The sequence below is a fragment of the Pan paniscus genome, chromosome X (assembly GCF_029289425.2).
Source record: "Pan paniscus chromosome X, NHGRI_mPanPan1-v2.0_pri, whole genome shotgun sequence".
Lineage (NCBI taxonomy): Eukaryota > Metazoa > Chordata > Mammalia > Primates > Hominidae > Pan > Pan paniscus.
The window spans coordinates 37,910,383-37,931,785 of NC_073272.2; the positions used below are offsets into that span (position 1 = coordinate 37,910,383).

Genomic DNA, 21,403 nt, shown 5'->3' on the forward strand with positions numbered 1-21,403 from the left:
TGAAATCTGAACATAAACCTTAGAGAAAAAATAATGACTGTATTTAAATATTTGAAGAACTGTAATGAGGTTCAGATTGTAGGTTTTCTTCTATGTTGGGCTGGAACAGAACTTCTGAAGTTACAGCTCTCCAGATATAAAATGGGCTGTTTCTGTGTTGTGAATGTCATCTGGTAGTGTCTCCCTAATAGTGTCATCCAAGGCTACATACCATTTGTCAGGGACTCCATAGAAGAATGGAGTAAATTAACTATGAGACACCTTCAACTCTAAACTTTCCTGAATCTGTGTTTTTGCACCTGCACAGTTACAGGCTGTGTTCTATAGCACACTTGACAGTGAAATTTATACTATCTATTAAAATCTTTAGAAGTAAAAATTTTAAAAATCATTAACATTGAGTAGATGGTTAAAAAAACAAAGTAAGTAGAAAGAAAAAATGAATAAATCATGTCTTCATCATTAAGGGCATCTGGGATACTTAAATGCATAGCATTTACTGCATCTGAAATTTTTATTGTATTGAAATGCAATGTTTTCACTTTCAGGTTTTCACTTCCAGTTACTGCAACAGCAGAAAACTGCATTCTTACTATTTACCCATATATGGCAATTCATCTGGATAAGCAAAACATTATTTTAAAGAATGGTAAGCTACGTATGACTTATTTATCCCTAACTCTCACTGTATCCCTAACTTGGCCAACATCTAGAAATAAAGTGAATTTAAAATTATCAATTGTTTATTAAACAGCTGCCTCTGATAGAAGCTGTGCTTGTCATTGAGAGTAGAATCTGTATGTCTCTTAATTCCAAAAGTTGACGATCTAGTTTGAATAGAATGATTTGGGCAAAAGACAATATAGCAAAAACATGCAGGTGTGACAGGAGGTGTAAGGCAGTAAATGTAGGTACAGGACCATAATGCTATGCCCTTTATTCTGTAGCAGTGGGAACCTTCTGTCATTTTTTGAGTATCAGTGTTTAGAAAGGGAACAATTCTTGGGATGTGTGATGAATTAAAGTGGGACAGAGTGTGGTCATTAGACCAGCCTGGAATTGCTGCAGGGGAAATTGTGACAGAAGCTAAGAATACTAAACAAGCTAGTGAGCAGGGAGAAATATGAAAGGCAAGAAACAGGGGAGTACATTAGAGAAAGGAGGGAGAGTGGGTAACAAAAAAAAATCCCATCTGTGTAGATCGTCAAGGTCTTAATTTTCAGTGCTGAATTAGAGGTCTTTTGTTTGTTTTTAACCAATTTTCTCATATTCTTCACTTGTTTCTTCAAATATTTACAACTCTGATGAAACATATTTAGTCTTATTCTACCTTAATTTCAGGGGATGACTCTTTTTTCTTACTATTCAGAAGAAATAGAGGCCATTAAGCAGTACCACTCTGAACTTCCAAATACCCTCTTGGATTGGAACTGGATTGTGACAAGCAAGTCACAAGCATTTATCGTGACTCTTTTTACTGGTCACAAAGCTGGGAGCCAGGGCTCTCTCTTGCCTTAACTTATTCCTTTATCTGAATCCCTTTACCCAGGTACCTTTCTCAATCAAGTAACCTTGCTTATCTTTTCATTTCTGTCTCCCTCTTAGCTGCTTTGAGTGAGCATCTAGGAAGACAGTAGAAAGGAGAAAGGAGACTGTATTTTCCCAGTGGCCAGCAGGCTCATTCCCAAAGAGCAAAAAGGGTAGCTTCAGGCCATGCATTCCTTATTAATTCTTTCCAAATCTAACAGTAAAATAAATCACTCAACTTCCCAGGGAGAAGGAGAAAAGCAGCAGAGGAAATTAAACAATTAGAATACTTCAACTGCCTTTAACAGGAAAAAAAATTCAGGGGTGAGGAAGAAGAATTTATCCATTATGCTGCCATTACTAAACTACTGAGCACAGCTAAGACTTGACTATTCTCTTTCTCCATCTTCAAACTTTCTCTGGGTTTCCACATACCATACTTCTTTTGGTCTCCTTTAACCTCTCTGACTGTTCCTTCTGAGCATCTTTCATAGATTCCTCCCTCTTCCTCTATCTGTACTTTTAAATTGTTTGTGTCAATAGGAGTTCTGACCCCTCTCTTCTTCCTTCCATGACTTCAGCTATAATCCATGGGCTATACCTCTAGCCTTGTTTCCTCTCAGAGAGTCAGGAATTCAGAATTCAGCTGTCTTCTGGATACCATTCTTTGTATTCCCATAGGCACCCCCAAAACAACATAACCCAAACTGAAGTCATCTCTCTGACATTTTTTTCTCTATATACCCCATCTCTATGTTTGTACCTATAGTCCATACAGGTGCCAAATCCGGAAACCTGAGTGCCATCATTGGCAATGTCTTCTCTCTCACACTCCACTTCCAGTCAACCAATTCCTGTCCCTTTTGCTGCCTAAATATTTATCAAATCCATTCACTTTTCTCCCTCTCCACTGCCACTACAAACATTCAAGCTGCCATAATACCTTTCCAGGGTTGTTGCAGGGGTTTCTAAACTGTTCTCCTTCCTCCTACAATGGTCTCCCCTTTCACATAGCTACCCTCAGACAATGGCCACGGTGATTTTTTTTTTTTTTTTTCTTGGAGATGGAGTCTCGCTCTGTCTCCTAGGCTGGAGTGCAGTCGCATGATCTTGGCTCACTGCAAGCTCCGCCTCCCGGGTTCACGCCATTCTCCTGCCTCAGCCTCCCGAGAAGCTGGGACTACAGGTGCCCGCCACCATGGCCGGCTAATCTTTTTGTATTTTTAGTAGAGACGGGGTTTCACCGTGGTCTCGATCTCCTGACCTCGTGATCCGCCCACCTCGGCCTCCCAAAGTGCTGGGATTACAGGCGTGAGCTACCGCGCCTGGCCGCCACGGTGATATTTACAGACTGAAAATTCATTCTTTAATTCCCAGGTATAAAATCTTTCCATAGAATATCATTGCTAGGTGGATGAAGCCTACAAGACCACACATGTTAGCAAGTGGTTTAGTTGTCATTTCTGGACATTTTTCCCTTTATGCTCAAGCCACATTAATCTTCTGCAAGTTCTTTGAGCATCTTGATCTTTACTGATATTCTTTCTTGTGACTGGAGCACTTTACCCATGACACCGTACACAGTTATAGAAGATCCCTGCCTCTGCATGCAAAAATTATGTGTTTCTCTGGTGTATCCTCATAGCTCTGTGCAATTCTTCTGTCATAGCCCTTACTACATTTTGACTTAACCTGCCTATTATCAATGTCTTTTTCTAAATGTTGCTATCTATAAAGTCTGTGAGAGTAGGAATCACCTCTCTCTTTTTCACCCTTGTGTCCATAGTGCCTCACACAGTGTTTAGCAGATAAAAGGTATCTATTCAGTATTGTAAAATGGATTACTTGAATCATAAACCATCAGGAAGGCATCTTTTAGCTATATATTTTCATAAAAGAATGGGTTATATGTGAAATAGCATATTCTGAACACCAAAAAATTATTTTAAAGCAATTTATGGAATAATGCAGTTGGCAGAGTGGAGATATATAGGGAGAGATAGATATCTCAAAATTTTAACACACATTGTCAAAATGTAAAGATTTTTTTTTTTTGACCGGGTGCGGTGGCTCAGGCCTGTAATCCCAGCACTTTTGGAGGCTGAAGCAGGCAGATCACAAGGTCAAGAGATCGAGACCATCCTGGCCAACATGGTGAAACCCCGTCTCTACTAAAAATACAAAAATTAGCTGGGTATGGGGGCACGTGCCTGTAATCCGAGCTACTCAGGAGGCTGAGGCGGGAGAATCACTTGAACCGAGGAGGCAGAGGTTGCAGTGAGCCAATATCATGCCACTGCACTCCAGCCTGGTGACAGAGCGAGACTCCTCAATTAAAAAAAAAAGAAAAAAAAAGAAAAAAGATTTTTTTGACTAATATTGACATAATATTTTTATATTCCACTGTACTTCCAGGGGGAGGATTTCAGATTATACAACATAATAGTTATGAAGAGTCACACAAACTGGATGATGGCAATTCTCATTTGTGTTCTAACCACACTTTTATGCCATATGATTTTATCTTTTATTCTCAAATCTTCAAATTTACCATCTTTTATTAAGCAAAATGTGCATGACAGAACAGTAATAGAATACTGATAATTGTTTTACCTGTTTAAAAGGGCTTTTGTGAGGACCCATAGACTGCAAATACATGGAAATTATTGTTATTAATAATATTTCATTATTATTGCTATTATCACTGTGGTTGTGATTGCTTTATCATTTTTATATGCTTTATAATTTACTTCCAGAAAATAATGATTAATTACTGGGCAATAAATAATATTGTTATCTCTTTAAAATAAATACATAAAACCTTGTTGTTAGATTATTAAGCATAAAGTCTATGTGTGAAAATAATGCATCCATTTGGGGAAATATTTCAAAAGAAAGAAATTATAATTCTTAAATATCCTAAAACATCTTTAGAAATATATAGTAATAATTTCTAATATATATTTAATGCTTACCAGGTATATGGTGCTCTGCTCAGTGCCTTATATTTGTCCTTTAAATTAGTCCTCCCAGAAGTTCTGAGTTAGATGCCCTTATATATCTCACTTTACAAATTAAAAATCTGAATATGTAGAGAGGGTGAGCAGCTTATCCCAGGGAATTCTAATGAAATTTGAGGCCTCAGCTCCCACACACTTTGGTAGTGTGTGCTATGATCAATAAAGGTAAAATCTTAAAATATATCAAGTATATCTAAAAGTAAAGCAGTATGATTATTTTAGTATAGTTCATCTGCAAAATTCTTTTAAAAAGTGAATTATTGAGTTTAGTTGAAAGTGTATAGATGTGGCTTTGCATTCCACTAGGAACTTTTTATCATTTAATGGCAAGTTAAAAACATTTAGCCTAATGCATCTACCACAAATAATTTTATCATTGAGTTCTCTGAGGCTCAATTCTATGAAGTCTATAGTGGTGTAGCATTCTGGAAATAATGCACACCTATTGACTACAGAGTCTCAGGCAAATTCTAAATGACTCTGTTATGAAAGAGTGCAAGAAACTTAGCATATAATAGCTCATTTATATTTGTTATTGTCTTTAATGTAATCTTCACAACAAACTCATGAGCTCAGAAACTTTGGTCTCATTTTATGGATAAATACATGTTTTAAATAATTTGTATAACACACTCACAGTTTAACTGTGAGTAGGAGTAGGCATGCCAAGTTTTCAAATCAGATTTTTCTAACTGCAGAGTCTATGCTTTTTTGACAGAATTAGACTGAATTAGGAGCTGGGACTTGACACCAGGGTGGGGCTTGGAGGCTTGGACAATGGACCATATGGAGGACTAGCTAAAACAGAGTGCGGGCAAAATTAGCTTTCTTTTTCTTTTCCTTTTTTTTTTTTTTTTTTGAAACAAGGTCTCCATCTCTCTCCCAAGCTGGAATGCAGTGGCACAATCTCAGCTCACCTCCACCTCCTGGGTTCAAGCGATTCTCATGCCTCAGCCTCCCGAGTAGCTGAGACTATAGGCACGTGCCACCACACCTGGCTAATTTTTGTATTTTTACTAGAGATGGGGTTTCACCATGTTGGCTAGGCTGGTCTTGAACTCCTGACCTCAGGTGATCCGCCCGCCTTGGCCTCCCAAAGTGCTGGGATTATAGGCGTGAGCCACCTCACCTGGCTGCAAAATCAGCTTTCAATCAGACATGCCTACCAGTGTGCCATGTCAATTTACCATTGCCATGGCAACATTTGGGAGTTACCGCCCCTTTACATGGCAATGATCCAAGGATTACTACCCTTTCCCTAGAAATTTCTGCATAAACCACCCCTTAATCTGCATGCAATTAAAAATGGGAATAAATATGACTGCAAAACTGCCCTGAGCTGCTACCCTCTGCCTAGGGCTAGCCCTGCTCTCCAAGGGCGGTCACGGAGCTGTAATATTGCTGGAGGTGTAACACTGACTCTTCAATTAAGCCGTTTACTTCTACCTCTGGCTTGCCCTTGAATTCTTTCCTGGGCAAAGCCAAGAACCCTTGCAGGCTAAGATCCACTCTGTGGCCCACCTGTCCTGCATCAAGACTATGACTATATGTAAATTGCGTATGTATTTTGAGGCTTGGCCTTAGGTCACACCTACTGGCTTTTCTTGGCCAGCACTGCCTTTGGTTGGATTCAGATTTACACTGTGGCAGTCCCTAATATACATATATAGCAACTGTAACTGAAATCGAGATTGAAATCTGTACAAAAATAGTATCAGTTCATAACCAAGCTGTGATATTATTACAGAGAGTTAACTAGGAAGATATTAGTTTTTCTGGTGACTCTTTTCCTATATCTTATTTTGAACAGCATATGTAATAATTTCATTTATTTGGATGTAGAAACATTTAAAATATTTTCATATTCTTTTTTACGCTAAAGTTGAACATTGTTCATTCTCTAATAACTTTGATGTACCATAACAATTGCCTTACCAAAAAAATTCATTTAGTTTAGAAAATTGTATCAACTTTTATCTTTCTCCTATTTGACATCTTATTTGATGTACAGTGGGTGTTTAGACTTTTTTTTTACTTTGTCATAGATAGATGGATACATAGATAGATAGATACATCAATAGATAATAGATAAACTCAGGTTAAATAATGGTATAAAGAAATACGTGAATGCATGTTTTGCTTACTGTGATCCAATGTGTCATTTGTAGAAAAGGATGAATATCTTAAGAAGACTAGAGATGGTGTTTTGCCTCCCTACCAGGATGCTAAATCACCCTCTCCTGCTTCAATTAAAAAGACATACACCACTAGCAAATTCAATGATGCTGAACCTGCAAAGGGAAACTTATTTATTGGTATGTAGCAAATATATAGTGTACTTTCCAAAATTAGTCCATGACATGATCTCCTTAATATCACTTAATTTAAGGTTAGGTTTTTACAAATAACAAGAAATTCATGAAGAAAATTGGGAATTTGTCATTAATTTTAAATGGATCATCTGTTTGGAGAGTTGTCTTCAAGGGTCAATAGTAGAGATTCTCTAATGTTCTTGGTTCACAGCACTCTTACTGTTTCAGTATTTACTTTTCTGAATGCCAAAATGTAGCACATAGTTCCATTTATTAAATGCATTGGGACAAAAATGTAAGAGTAGTACTTATGTGCTGTCTAATAGATGTTGCAGTAATATTTAACAAAAACGTCAATACCTGTGTAGCCTCTGTAAATTCACTGTGACATCCCAAGCACTCTCTGTGCACAGTTTGGGAACTGCAGAACTAAGGACTTGTCTCTTCATTATCTAACTAACTGTAGCCAAGGTTTCCTGTCTTAGAAAGAGGTCAGCACAGATAAATATGTGAGTTTCATACTATTATTTACCATTAACTGTTCAAATATTTATTTCTCTAGATGTAGGTAATAATGAACATTTTTCTTTTTATTGAATGGACCAAACCAAATTAAATAATATGAGGTTTTTAGTGAGTATGTGATTGTGCCATTATATAACCAGATATTTTTGGAAAAAAAAGATGAAATCATTTTATATTCTTGAAAATTACTTTAACTTGAAAATGCTTTGTTTTATTAAAGTACTTGATTTGGATAGGAAGTAATTTGGGATCTAAACCCATATTGTCTTTGTATAATTTTTTCAGATGAGATTACATTTTTTCTAATACATAATGCTGAAGATTGTCAATACATTTTACTAATGTAATAAAAAATGAAAGATTCCACTTCAGGGAATATTTTCACATACCATTATGGCAAGAAGAAAATGTAACTTTTATGTATTGAAATCCAGCTATTGTTAAAATGTTTCTCTTAGGTACTTAAAAGTAAATGTATTTTCATTGTTTACTTTAAGATATAGTAAATTGACTCAGAATTTCTTTGAGAGCATAGAATAATTTGTAGAATAGGTTCTATTAGTCTGCATACAAATGACAATAACTGACAGAGTATTTTACTCCTGGTCAAGTAGCCCTTTTTTAACAAACTAATTTGAATTTTAGGAGTGGAAGTACTGCCTGAAAATTTGCACTTGGTTGAAAGTGAAACATCAAAGGAAGATCATGGGTCTCTGGAAAAGGAAAAATATGAACAATTCCTTTCTCTTGAAGAAGGAACAAAGGCACACTACTTTTTTGAGAAGGTTGTAAATGCAGCACAGACCTGGTTCAGTCTCTTTGGCTGGCCTGAAGGACCCCATTCTTTTTCTATTCCAGAGACTATAAGAAGGTGAGAGTCCCATGTTTCTCTAAATTCCTTGCTTCATATCACATCATAAAATATAATCTATTGATTGAGATTATTAAGTGAAATACAATATGAAGTAATTTATTCTAAACTGATATATTATGAAGCATCTCATAATTTATTGTTGTTATTGCAAGAAGAGTAAAATGATGCAAACACAAATTTTTTAGTATAATGTCATCTTTAATTTCTTTTAAATATCTGATAATTTTAGGCAAGCACTGAACATCTCTGAACCTCCCATTCCTCATCTGTGATATGAGGAAGGTTATACTGTGAGTAGGAAAGCCCTTTTAATATTAGCCCTAGATCGAGATTATAGCCAGGTAGACAGGTAATGGTATTAATGAACAAGGAGGGCTCACTTTTCTTTGACTTGATTTCCTCTTTTACAGTGCATTTACTTCCCTTCTTTCATGTGCTGTTTTGTTACTCAGTATGTCTAAAATAGTTCAACTGTTTTGATTATATCAAGTGACTTAATTCTGTTGTTAATTTAAACAGGAGTTTAGGCCTGTTACTGGTTATAATGTTGTTGGTGTGATATGTTCTCAGAGCTTTTCTACCTGCTTTCTCAGCAATGAGGTAACTTGCTGCAACCACGGCGGGGAGTACAGTACTCATAGCTATAGTGGACTATGGGCTATTTATAGAATTTCTGCTCTATATTCGAGTGACCTAGGTAAAACTAAGGCTGCAGTTTTCCTATATGTTACCTTTTTCAGGTTTTTTAATTAATAGGACAAACCTAGCTTCATGGAATGAACTGGCTAATATTTCATCTTTGTCCCTGCTGTGAGAAAATTAATGCAATTGATACCCTGAAAATTTATAGTTTTCATCATAAAATCATTTGTTATTGAAACTTTTTTTGGAATGTTTGTGCATCTTCTTTCTTGAACCTGAAGATAGAGATTGTCAGAAATGCTCTTTGTTGATGTGTACCTTGCGTAATTTCACTCTTTAGAAACACCACTTCACAGCAATAAGGAAGATAAGGCCCGGTTCATTTGTTGATTGCTGAGATATATACAAGTAGAATAGCAGAAGACAAAGAAATTATTTGAGGGGATTTCCTATTTATTGATAATTCTTAGTCTGTTTTCTTTTTCATAAGGCTATGAAAATTTTATTAAGTTATATTTTGTCTTTTACAATAACTTTTCTTCATAAACATATTTTGGGATCTAGTTAATGAATTAGATGACTTATGGAGTTTTTTCAAATTTTTGAACAAATTGCAATCATATATAATTATACGGTACACAGCGTTAATATGGTATATATATGTACAGTGTGGAATAATTAAATCAAGGTAATGAACATATTCATCATCTTAAGTATTTATCATTTATTTCTCTTGTATAATTGCAACCTTGTATCATTTGACCAACATCTCTCGGGTCCCTCAACCTTCAGCCTCTGATGACCACCATTTCACTCTCAGCTTCAATGAATTCAACTTTTTTAGATAAAATGTATGAGTGAGATCATGTAATATTCATCTTTCTATGCCTGGCTTATTTCACTTAGCATAATGTCCTTCAGGTTCATCCATGTTGTCAAAAACTACTGGATTTCACTCTTTTTTAAGGCTGAGGAGTGTTACATTTTCTTTATCCATTCATCTGTTGATTGACACTTAGGTTGATTCCATATCTTGCCTATTGTGAATAATGCTGTAATAAACCTGGGAGTGATTATATCGTTTCAATGTACTGATTTCATTTACTTTAAATAGATGCCCAGTATTGGGATAGGTGGATCATGTGGTAGCTTTATTTTAATGTTTTAATTTTAATTTTATATGTATTATTTTTATTTATTTATTTATTTATTTATTTATTTATTTATTTAGAGATGGAGTCTCTCTCTGTCACCCAGACTGGAGTGTAGTGGCGCAATCTCGGCTAACTGCAACCTCCGCTTCCCGGGCTCAAGCAGTTCTTCTGCCTCAGCCTCCCAAGTAGCTGAGACTACAGGTGCTTGCCACCATGCCTGGCTAATTTTTGCATTTTTCATAGAGACAGGGTTTCACTATGTTGGCCAGGCTGGTCTAGAACTCCTGACCTCGTGATCCACCTGCCTTGGCCTCCCAAAGTGCTGGGATTACAGGCATGAGCCACTGCACCCAGCCTGTTGTTATTTTTTAATAATTTCAACTTTTATTTTAGATTCAGGGGTACATGTGCAATATACATGCATATATTGTGTGATGCTGAGGTTTGGAATACAAATAATCCTGTCACCCAAATAAAGAGCACAGTACACAACAGTTAGTTTTTCGACACTTGTTTCCTTCCCTCATGTCTCCTTCTGTTAGTCCTGAGTGCCTTTTGTGGCCATCTTTTTGTTCATGAGTACCCAATATTTAGGTCCCACAAGAGAGAGCATGCGGTATTTGGTTTTTTTGTTCCTGTGTTTATTCATTTAAGATAATGGTCCAGCTGCATCCATGTTGCTGCAAATGACATGATTTCATTCTTTTTTATGGTTTCATAGTATTCCATTGTGTATATATACCACATTTTCTTTATCCAGTCCACCATTGATGGGGAACTAGGTTGATTCTGTCTCTTTGCTATCACTATTGATGTGATGAATATACAAGTGCATATGGCTTTTGGTAGACTGATTTATTTTCTTTTGGATATATACCCCACAATGGGATTGCTGGGTTGAATGGTATTTCTGTTTTAAGTTCTTTGAGAAATCTCCAAACTGCTTTCCACAGTAGCTGATCTTACTTGCATTCCTACCAATAGTATTAAACATTCACTTTTCTTTTTTTTCCTTTTTTTTATTATACTTTAAGTTTTAGGGTACATGTGCATAACGTGCAGGTTTGTTACATATGTATACATGTGCCATGTTGGTATGCTGCACCCATTAACTCATCATTTAACATTAGGTATATCTCCTAATGCTATCCCTCCCCCCTCCCCCCACCCCACAACAAGCCCCGGTGTGTGATAAACATTCACTTTTCTCTGCAGCCTCACAAACATCTCTTTTTTTTGCCTGTTTAGTAATAGCCATTCTGACTGGTGTGAGATGGTATCTCGCTGTGATGTTGATTTGTATGTCTCTGATGTTTAGTAATGTTGAGCACTTTTTCATATGTTCGTTGGCCAGTTATATATCTCCTTTTGAAAAGTGTCTGTTTATGTTATTTGCCCACTTTTTAATGGGGTTATTTGTTTTTTGCTTTTAAACTGTTTCAGTTCCTTCTAGGTTATGGATATTAGACCTTTGTCAGATGCATAGTTTGCAAATATTTGCTCCCATTCTGTAGGTTGTCTGTTTACTCTGTTAATAGTTTCCTTTGCTGTGCAGAAGCCCTTTAGTTTAACTGGTCCCACTTGTCACTTTTTTCTTTTTGTTGCAATTGATTTTGAGGACTTAGACATAAATTCTTTCCCAAGGCCAATGTCCAGAATGGTGATTCCTAGGTTTTCCTCTAGAATTCTTATAGATTGGGACTTTATATTTAAATCTTTAATCCATCCTGAGTGAATTTTTGTATATGGTGAAAGTTAGGGGTCTACTTTTAATCGTCTGCAAATGACTAGCCAAGTATCATAGTATCATTTATTGAATACAGAATCCTTTCTCCATTGCTTATTTTTGTTGACTGTGTTGAAGATTAGATGGCTGTAGCTATACAGCTTTATTTCTGGATTCTCTATTCTGTTATGTTGGTCTTTGTGTCTGTTTTTATACCAGTACCATCCAATTTTGGTTCCTGTAGCCTTATAGTACAGTTTGAAGTCAGGTAATACAGCGCCTCCAGCTTTTTTTTTTTTTTTTTTTTTTTTTTTTTTTTTTTGCTCAGGAGTCATTTGGTTATTTGGGCTTATTTTTGGTTACATATGAATTTTAGAAAAGTTTTTTTTTATAATTCTTTGAAAAATAGCATTGGTAATGTGGTAGAAATAGCAGTGAATCTGTAGATTGCTTTGGGCAGTAAGTCCATTTTAACTATATTGATTCTTCCAATCAATGAGCATAAAATGTTTTTCCATTTGTTTGTGTCATCTATGATTTCTTTCAGCAGTGTTTTATAGATCTCCTTGTATAGATCTTTCACCCCCTTGGTCAGATGTATTATTAGGTATTTTATTTTTCTGTGGCTATTGTAAATAGGACTGCCTTCTTGATTTGGCTCTCAGTATGAACATTATTGGTGTATAGAAACACTACCAATTTTCATACATTGATTTTGTATCTTGAAACTTTACTGAAGTAATTTGTCAGTTACAGCAAATCTCTGGGATGCAGCAAAAACATTGTTAAGAGGAAAGTTTATAATGCTGAACACCTACCTCAAAAATTAGAAAGATTCCAAATTGCTGGGTGCAATGGCTCATACCTGTAATTCCAGCACTTTGGGAGGCTGAGGTGGGCGGATTGCTGGAGGTCATGAGTTCAAGACAAGCCTGGCCAACATGGTGAAACCCCATCTCTACAAAAATACACAAAAAATTAGTCAAGCATGGTGGCACACTCCTATAGTCTCAGCTACTAGGGAGGCTGAGGCAGGAGAATTTATTGAACCCATGAGGCGGAGGTTGCAGTGAGCTGAGATTGTGCCACTGCACTCCAGCCTGAATGACAGAGCAAGACTCAGTCTCAAAAAAAAGAAAAAAAAAAAGAAAAATCTCAAATTAAACTTCACACATTGAGGCAGTAGAGAAACTACATTTGCTGAGGAGTGCTTTACTTCCAACTATGTGGTCAATTTTGGAATAAGTGCAATGGGGTGCTAAGAAGAATGTATATTCTGTTGATTTGGGGTGGAGAGTTCTGTAGATGTCTATTAGGTCTGCTTGGTGCAGAGCTGAGTTCAATTCCTAGGTATCCTTGTTGACTTTCTGTCTCGTTGATCTGTCTAATGTTGACAGTGGGGTGTTAAAGTCTCCCATTATTATTGTGTGGGAGTCTAAGTCTCTTTGTAGGTCTCTAAGGACTTGCTTTATGAATCTGGGTGCTCCTGTATTGGGTGCATATATATTTAGGATAGTTAGCTCTTCTTGTTGAATTGATCCCTTTACCATTATGTAATGGCCTTCTTTGTCTCTTTTGATCTTTGTTGGTTTAAAGTCTGTTTTATCAGAGACTAGGATTGCAACCCCTACTTTTTTTTTGTTTTCCATTTGCTTGGTAAATCTTCCTCCATCACTTTATTTTGAGCCTATGTGTGTCTCTGCACATGAGATGGGTCTCCTGAATACAGCACACTGCTTGGTCTTGACTCTTTATCCAATCTGCCAGTCTGTGTCTTTTAAATGGGGCATTTAGCCCATTTACATTTAAGGTTAATATTGTTATGTGTGAATTTGATCCTGTCATTATGATGTTAGCTGCTTATTTTGCAATGATGGTCTTTACAATTTGGCATGTTTTTGCAGTGGCTGGTACCGGTTGTTCCTTTCCATGTTTAGTGCTTCCTTCAGGAGCTCTTTTAGGGCAGGCCTGGTGGTGACAAAATCTCTCAGCATTTGCTTGTCTGTAAAGGATTTTATTTCTCCTTCACTTATGAAGCTTAGTTTGGCTGGATATGAAATTCTGGGTTGAAAATTCTTTTCTTTAAGAATATTGAATATTGGCCCCCACTCTCTTCTGGCTTGTAGGGTTTCTGCCAAGAGATCCACTGTTAGTCTGATGGGCTTCCCTTTGTGGGTAACCCGACCTTTCTCTCTGGCTGCTCTTAGCATTTTTTCCTTCATTTCAACCTTGTTGAATCTGACAATTATGTGTCTTGGGGTTGCTCTTCTTGAGGATATCTTTGTGGTGTTCTCTGTATTTCCTGAATTTGAATGTTGGCCTGCCTTGCTAGGTTGGGGACATTCTCCTGGTTAATATCCTGCAGAGTGTTTTCCAACTTGGTTCCAATCTCCCCGTCACTTTCAGGTACAGCAGTCAAACGTAGATTTGGTCTTTTCACATAATTCCATATTTCTTGGAGGCTTTGTTAGTTTCTCTTTACTCTTTTTTCTCTAAACTTCTTTTCTCGCTTCATTTCATTCATTCGATCTTCAATCACTGATACCCTTTCTTCCACTTGATCAAATTGGCTACTGAAGCTTGTGCATGCATCACGTAGTTCTGGTGCCATGGTTTTCAGCTCCGTCTGGTTATTTAAGGTCTTCTCTACACTGTTTATTCTAGTTAGCCAATCATCTAATCTTTTGTTCAAGATTTTTAGCTTCCTTGAGATGGGTTCGAACATCCTCCTTTAGCTCGGAGAAGTTTGTTATTACTGACTTTCTGAAGCCTACTTCTGTCAAATTGTCAAAGCAACAATGGTGCTGGGAAAACTGGCTAGCCATATGTAGAAAGCTGAAACTGGATCCCTTCCTTACACCTTATACAAAAATTAATTCAGGATGGATTAAAGACTTAAATGTTAGACCTAAAACCTTAAAAACCCTAGAAGAAAACCTAGGCTATACCATTCAGGACATAGGCATGGGCAAGGACTTCATGTCTAAAACACCAAAAGCAATGGCAACAAAAGCCAAAATAGACAAATGGGATCTAATTATACTAAAGAGCTTCTACATGGCAAAAGAAACTACCATCAGAGTGTACAGGCAACCTACAGAATGGGAGAAAATTTTTGCAGTATACCCATCTGATAAAGGGCTAATATCCAGAATCTATAAAGAACTTAAACAAATTTACAAGAAAAAAATCAAACAACCCCATCAAAAAGTGGGCAAAGGATATGAGGAGACACTTTTCAAAAGAAGACATTTATGCAGCCAACAGACACATGAAAAAATGCTCATCATCACTGGTCATCAGAGAAATGCAAATCAAAACCACAGTGAGATACCATCTCACATCCATTAGAATGGCGATCATTAAAAAGTCAGGAAACGAGGTACTGGAGAGGATGTGGAGAAATAGGAACACTTTTACACTGTTGGTGGGACTGTAAACTAGTTCAACCATTAGTGGAAGACAGTGTGGCAATTCCTCAAGGATCTAGAACTAGAAATACCATTTGACCCAGTGATCCCATTACTGGATATATACCCAAAGGATTATAAATCATGCTACTCTAAAGACACATGCCCATGTATGTTTATTCCAGCACTATTCACAATAGCAAAGACTTGGAACTAACCCAAATGTCCATCAATGATAGACTGGATTAAGAAAATGTGGCACATATACACCATGGAATACTATGAAGCCACAAAAAAGGATGAGTTCATGTCCTTTGCAGCAACATGGATGAAGCTGGAAACCATCATTCTGAGCAAACTATCACAAGGACAGAAAACCAAACACCGCATGTTCTCACTCGTGGGTGGGAACTGAACAATGAGAACACTTGGACACAGGGTGGGGAACATCACACACCAGGGCCTGTTGTGGGGTTAGGGGATGGGGGAGGGATAGCATTAGGAGAAATACCTAATGTAAATGATGAATTAATGGGTGCAGCAAACCAACACAGCGCATGTATACATATGTAACAAACCTGCACATTGTGCACATGCACCCTAGAACTTAAAAGTATAATTAAAAAAAAAGAAAAACTAGGAAAACTAACCCAAAAGCTAGCAGAAGAAAATAAATTACTAAAATAAGAGCAGAACTCAATGAACTGGAAACTCAAAAATATATGCAAAGAATCAACAAAACCAAAACATGGTTTTTTGAAAAGATAAACAAGATTGATAGACTACTAGCTAGACTAAGAAAGAAAAAAAGAGAGAATATACAAATAAGCACAATCAAAATCACTAAATGTGGCATTACAACTGATCCCACAGAAATACAAAGGATCCTAAGAGATGTTTATGAACACTTCGGTGCACAAGAACTAGAAAATTTAGAGAATGTAGATAAATTCCTGGAAGCACACATCCTCTCAAGATTGAATCAGGAAGAAATTGAATCCCTGAATAGATCAATATTGATTTCAAAAATTAAATAAGTAATAAAAAACCTACTAACAAAAGCCATGGGCCAAAAGAATTCACAGCCAAATTCTACCAGATATTCAAAGAAGAGCTGTTAACAATTATACTGATTCTATTCCAAAAAATCAAGGAGGAAAGACTCCTCCCTAACACACTCTTGGAAGCCAGCATCACTGTGATACCAAAACCTGGCAGAGACACATTGAAAAAAGAAAACTATAGGCCAATATTCCTGATGAACATAGATGTAAAAATCCTTAATAGAATATTAGAAAACTGAATCCAGTAGCACATCAAAATGCTAATTCACCATGATCAAGTAGGCTTCATTCCTGGGATGCAAGGTTGATTCAACACACACTAATTAGTCAATGATTCACCACATATAAGGAATTAAAAACAAAAACTGTGTGATCATCTCAATAGATGTGATAAAAGCCTTCAATAATATCCAACATCCCTTCATGATAAAAAATCTCAACAGAGTCACCAGCAAAGGAACATACCTGAAAATAACAAGAGCCATCTATGACAGCCAATATCATACTGAATGGGCATAAGCTGGAACCATTTCCCTTGAGTACTAGAACAAAACATGGATGCCCACTCTGACCACTGCTATTCAAAATAGTATGAGAAGTCCTTTTCAGAGCAAGCAGACAAGAGAAAGAAACAAAAGGCATCCAAATAAAAGAAGTCTTACTTCTGTCTTCACTGATGTTATGATTTTATGCTTAGAAAACCCTAGTTTTATTTTTATTTTTTGAGGAACCTCCATAATGTTTCCTACATCACTGTACTAATTTACCTTCCTACCAGAAGTGTGCAAGGGTTCCCTTTTCTCCGCATCTTCTCCAAAACTTGTTATTGTTCATATTTCTTATAAGTCAATCTAACAGGCGTGAGATAATATCTCGTTGGGATTTTAATTTGTACTTCCTTTATAATTAATGACTTTGGGCATCAGTCTGTTTTCAGTTCCTAGAAGCCCTTAGGTATTATTTCTTTTTTGCTCTTCCCCAAATCACCAGAAGATAGAAGTAGCCCTTGAAATAGACAAGAAAACACAATTTATGTTTCAGAGATAATCACAGAAAATGTAGTAAATATTATAGTCTATTCTTTTCAAGCTGGGTGAATTGTACAAATAACATTTTCTATAAACACCGCTGGGAAGATCTCTAAGCAACTAATCATAGAGTCATTTGAATCATACTGGAAGTCCCACTTATTCTGAGAGAAGTAATTGCAGTACATGTAGGTGCTGTCCCAGGATTCCACTCTAGCATGAAGCTTCCTGCAGCTGCCACATACAAATAACACATCCTAGAATGCCAGTCAGGAAGCTTAAGGGGAAGCTTAAGGAAAGCTTGTTCCAAAGCTAACTATTCCATCCCAGAGCCTCTCATTTAGTATAATACATAGAATCTTATAGAAAATCAAATCCATCCAGTAGAATGTTTTATCTTTCATAACAAGAGGATCTGAAATGAGGAAAATATTTCCTCTATGCCTCCATTTTCTCATGTGTAAAAAAGGAGATAATGATAATACCTAACCAATACAGTTGTTGTAACATTTATGAGATAATATATTTAATGCATGTCAGAGCAGACCTTAGGACCTAGTAAGTCTTCAGTAAATCTTAGCTATTATTAATAAGTTTAATTAGGATTATGTTAATATAGTTATGTATTTCTAATTTCATTAATCATATTCACCAACTCTTTTTGTATTTGGCAGTAGAGAGTCAGTTTAAAACTCATCATTTTCAAGAGAGCACTTTTCCAAATTATGTTTTATTAATAATATTTCACCTTTCTTTGCAGGATGTTTCCCCAGCTTGATTCAGGAACATTTGACTTTTATTTATATATATACACACACATGTGCATACATACATATAGATGTAGTATACATATATGCATGTATACATGCATGTATACATGTACATATGTATACACATATATGTGTATATGTACTTATATATTACATATATACTTATATATGTATGTATATATATGCACATATATATAGCATAGCATGCTTTTCTCTTTGCAGCTTTGAGCTGCTGGCAAGCTCACTGATAAATTTAATAGTATTAAAATGAAGTGTCACCTCCATTTCTGGGCATCCTGCCCATTCATACTGTAAACAGTGTCCAACAAAGTCATAGAAACTTGACTTTAGATTCAAGCTAAGTATTAAAATGAAAATGACTATAATAACTCATTCTAGTTGTGTTCCTTGAATTCTTACTTTTGCACACTAGTATAACAATAATGAGATATTCTACAATTCTTATGTTTAAAAGAGTTTTATTTGTTAATCATTTTACTGCATGTTTGCTGGTGATAGTGATGGGTGAGACTTTTGAATATTTTCAATCTCCAAATAGGGGATTCTCATAATTGAAAAATAAACAAAATCCTTTAACATATTACTATATATGTAAGAGCAAAATGAATATAGTTAAACTATATAGAGGCAACTATGGAGTTATTAAACAATAATGATTTAATAATGTTTAATACTATTATTTTTGTTTAATTATGGTTTTTAATCAGTTCATATTTGCCTATATATTTATCAACATCGTTGTTCTTTTTTCTGCATCATTAGTCTTGCAGGTAGGATGATTTTTATTTTCTCAAATGTTGCAGTATGAATACTATTCTATGACCTATATTTCATTGCAGTAATTTTGTTTTTATTTGATTTAATCTACTGTTAGACTCATCCATTGATTTCTTAATTTTATTTATTCAGATTTTTATTTGTGAATGCTCCATTAGTCAAATTTTATATAACTTATTGTTCTATGGCAAAATTATCAATTTTGAACATAGTACATATGGTTAGTTTAAAACCTGTGTCTTACAACTATAATACCTGGGATCCCTGAATGTCTATTTTTATTGCTTATTGTTCCTTTTAATTTGCATTAATCTTGACCAATAGTGGTATTAATTTTCTCCATAAAATATTTGTTTCTTTGCTGGTAACTTCAGGATACACTAGCTCTATCATACCCATTACTTATGAAGAAACTAAGGAACAGAAAAGTCAAGTAACTTTTATAATGTCATGCAATAAGTGGAAGAGCCATATTTTGAGCAGTGGTAGTCTATTTCTTGCCCAGTGGAACGTATTTTCTTCTGTGTGAACTTCCTATCTACCAAAGTGGGTAACTGCCATTCAAAATGGCCTCGGGTACTTATTTGTCAATCTAAGCAAGTGATACATCTGTGACTCTCATTGCTAACAGTTAGACAATGTGGTGTGAGATATTTAATAAATTATAGACAGCAAGAATAGTGGTAATTTTTAACTTCATTTAAAGTCAGTATGCATCACAACCTTGTGCAATATTACTAGGAATTAGAGATTGCAGTATCTGATTTAAAGAACAGAGGAATATATGTTATCTGTGGGCTTTATCTTTAAAATGAAAATCCCTGCTTATTAAGCCAATGTGCAGGATTTGCCCTTCTAAGCATTAAAATGCAAATACTGAGAAAATGTGTGTACATTATTTTTGTATATACATGTGTGATAAACATTTGAAATCTATCTTGGAAACTATTATAGACCTCATTATCTCCAATTTATATCATGCAAAATTGAGCTCAGTGAGTTTAGATAGCTTGCCATACTCACTCAGCTAGTAGGTGATGGGTTTAAATTCAATCTCTATTCTGTTTCTCAAGATCCAATCTATTCATAATCTAATACTTCAGATTTGACAGTTGCAACATTAGATAATTATGTGTGTTTAAATGAGATACTGGAAATCTATGATAATATTTAACAAATCTTTTTTGACCAACAAATGGTAGCCTAGTGAAGTGTATTATGGAGTTTCTTACTTAGTTGATTTTAATAGAGTTTCATTTAGTCATTGAATTGAACATGTTTTTTTCCCTCATACTATAACATTTTGAGACTGTTTTTAATTTTAAGTCTTTTTCTCATAGGGATGTATATAAAATGCAATTCTACTCATCAACCTCGCCACCCCAAAAGTTTTCCAGACAGAATGACTTTTCCAAATATAATAAGACCATTTATGATGTGCTGCTCCATTTGAGTGGAAAAATGCCACCTGGAATTAATTCAAGTCAATCTTTACCTGTAGATAACCATGAAAAAAGGGTAATTCAACTCCATTTGCAACATTCCTCACTTCTGGACTTTCTCAAGTAAGTGCCTGGATGTGCTCATATAAGCATGTAACTCTGGCTTGGATAGTTAGATAAATGAGCAGATAGATAGACTTTGATATTATTTTCCTTTCTAACCAAATACACACACACACACACACACACACACACACATATACATATACACACACGTATATATATATGGTAAAGTATATATATCTCACACATTTTGAAAAATATATAATGCTTAATAGCCAATAAGCATTTTATGATGTATTGGATTTTTAATCTAAGGCAATCATTCTTATACTTTATCATGCATCAAAATCACTGAGAGGGTCTGTTAAAACAACAGTTTACTGACCCTTACCCATTGAGTTTTTCAAAGTTAATTTTCATTTATAACAAGTTTCAAGGTGATGCTGATATTTCTGATCCATTACCTTCATTTTGAAAATCCTGGTCTACAGCAAATACATAAATCCATTTAGCTAAAAAGGGATGAAACCAACAAGCTTTATTTCTCAGACTATTGTTAGTATCATCTCAATTTATGGGTATTGGGGACTTTTAGTCTGCATAGATAAAGTCTTTTAATATTAAAATAGTAGGAAGGCGAAAGGAATTTTAAATGGTTGATGCAAAAGGTAGGAAAAATAATTGTAATATCTGTGTTCCTCTGCAAAGATTAAATGGCAAGTCGCCAAGAAATGGAAAAACAATGTACATTTACATTCTGAGAAGAGTACTGGTGAATTTACATTGCTTCTTTAGCCTGCGCTTGCAACATCCATGTACACTGAAACATCCCACATCCATTGGCAGTAATTTATTTAGCATCGAGTTGAACATGTTATTACTCCCTCTTCCATGCTCCTATACAATTAAAATGGCATTTATCACTTATAATTGTTTATGTAATATGGTTAATATATTTTTAGATATATTATTGTGATTTTCTCTTTTGCTTCTTTGTTTATGGAATCTGCTCCATAGTTGTTCAGAGATGTTCATCTATCCTAGCAGG

At 35.5% G+C, this 21,403-nt stretch overlaps 1 protein-coding gene across 1 annotated transcript in view; it reads left to right on the forward strand.

Moving 5' to 3' along the window:
- CFAP47 (cilia and flagella associated protein 47) overlaps window positions 1-21,403 on the forward strand; it is a 467,323-nt gene that overhangs the window by 144,914 nt on the left and 301,006 nt on the right. The window contains exons 27-30 of the mRNA XM_003805971.5: window positions 549-649; window positions 6,716-6,862; window positions 8,030-8,255; window positions 20,191-20,415. Of these exons, the coding sequence (XP_003806019.4) occupies window positions 549-649; window positions 6,716-6,862; window positions 8,030-8,255; window positions 20,191-20,415 (699 nt within the window). The remainder of the gene's footprint in view (window positions 1-548; window positions 650-6,715; window positions 6,863-8,029; window positions 8,256-20,190; window positions 20,416-21,403) is intronic.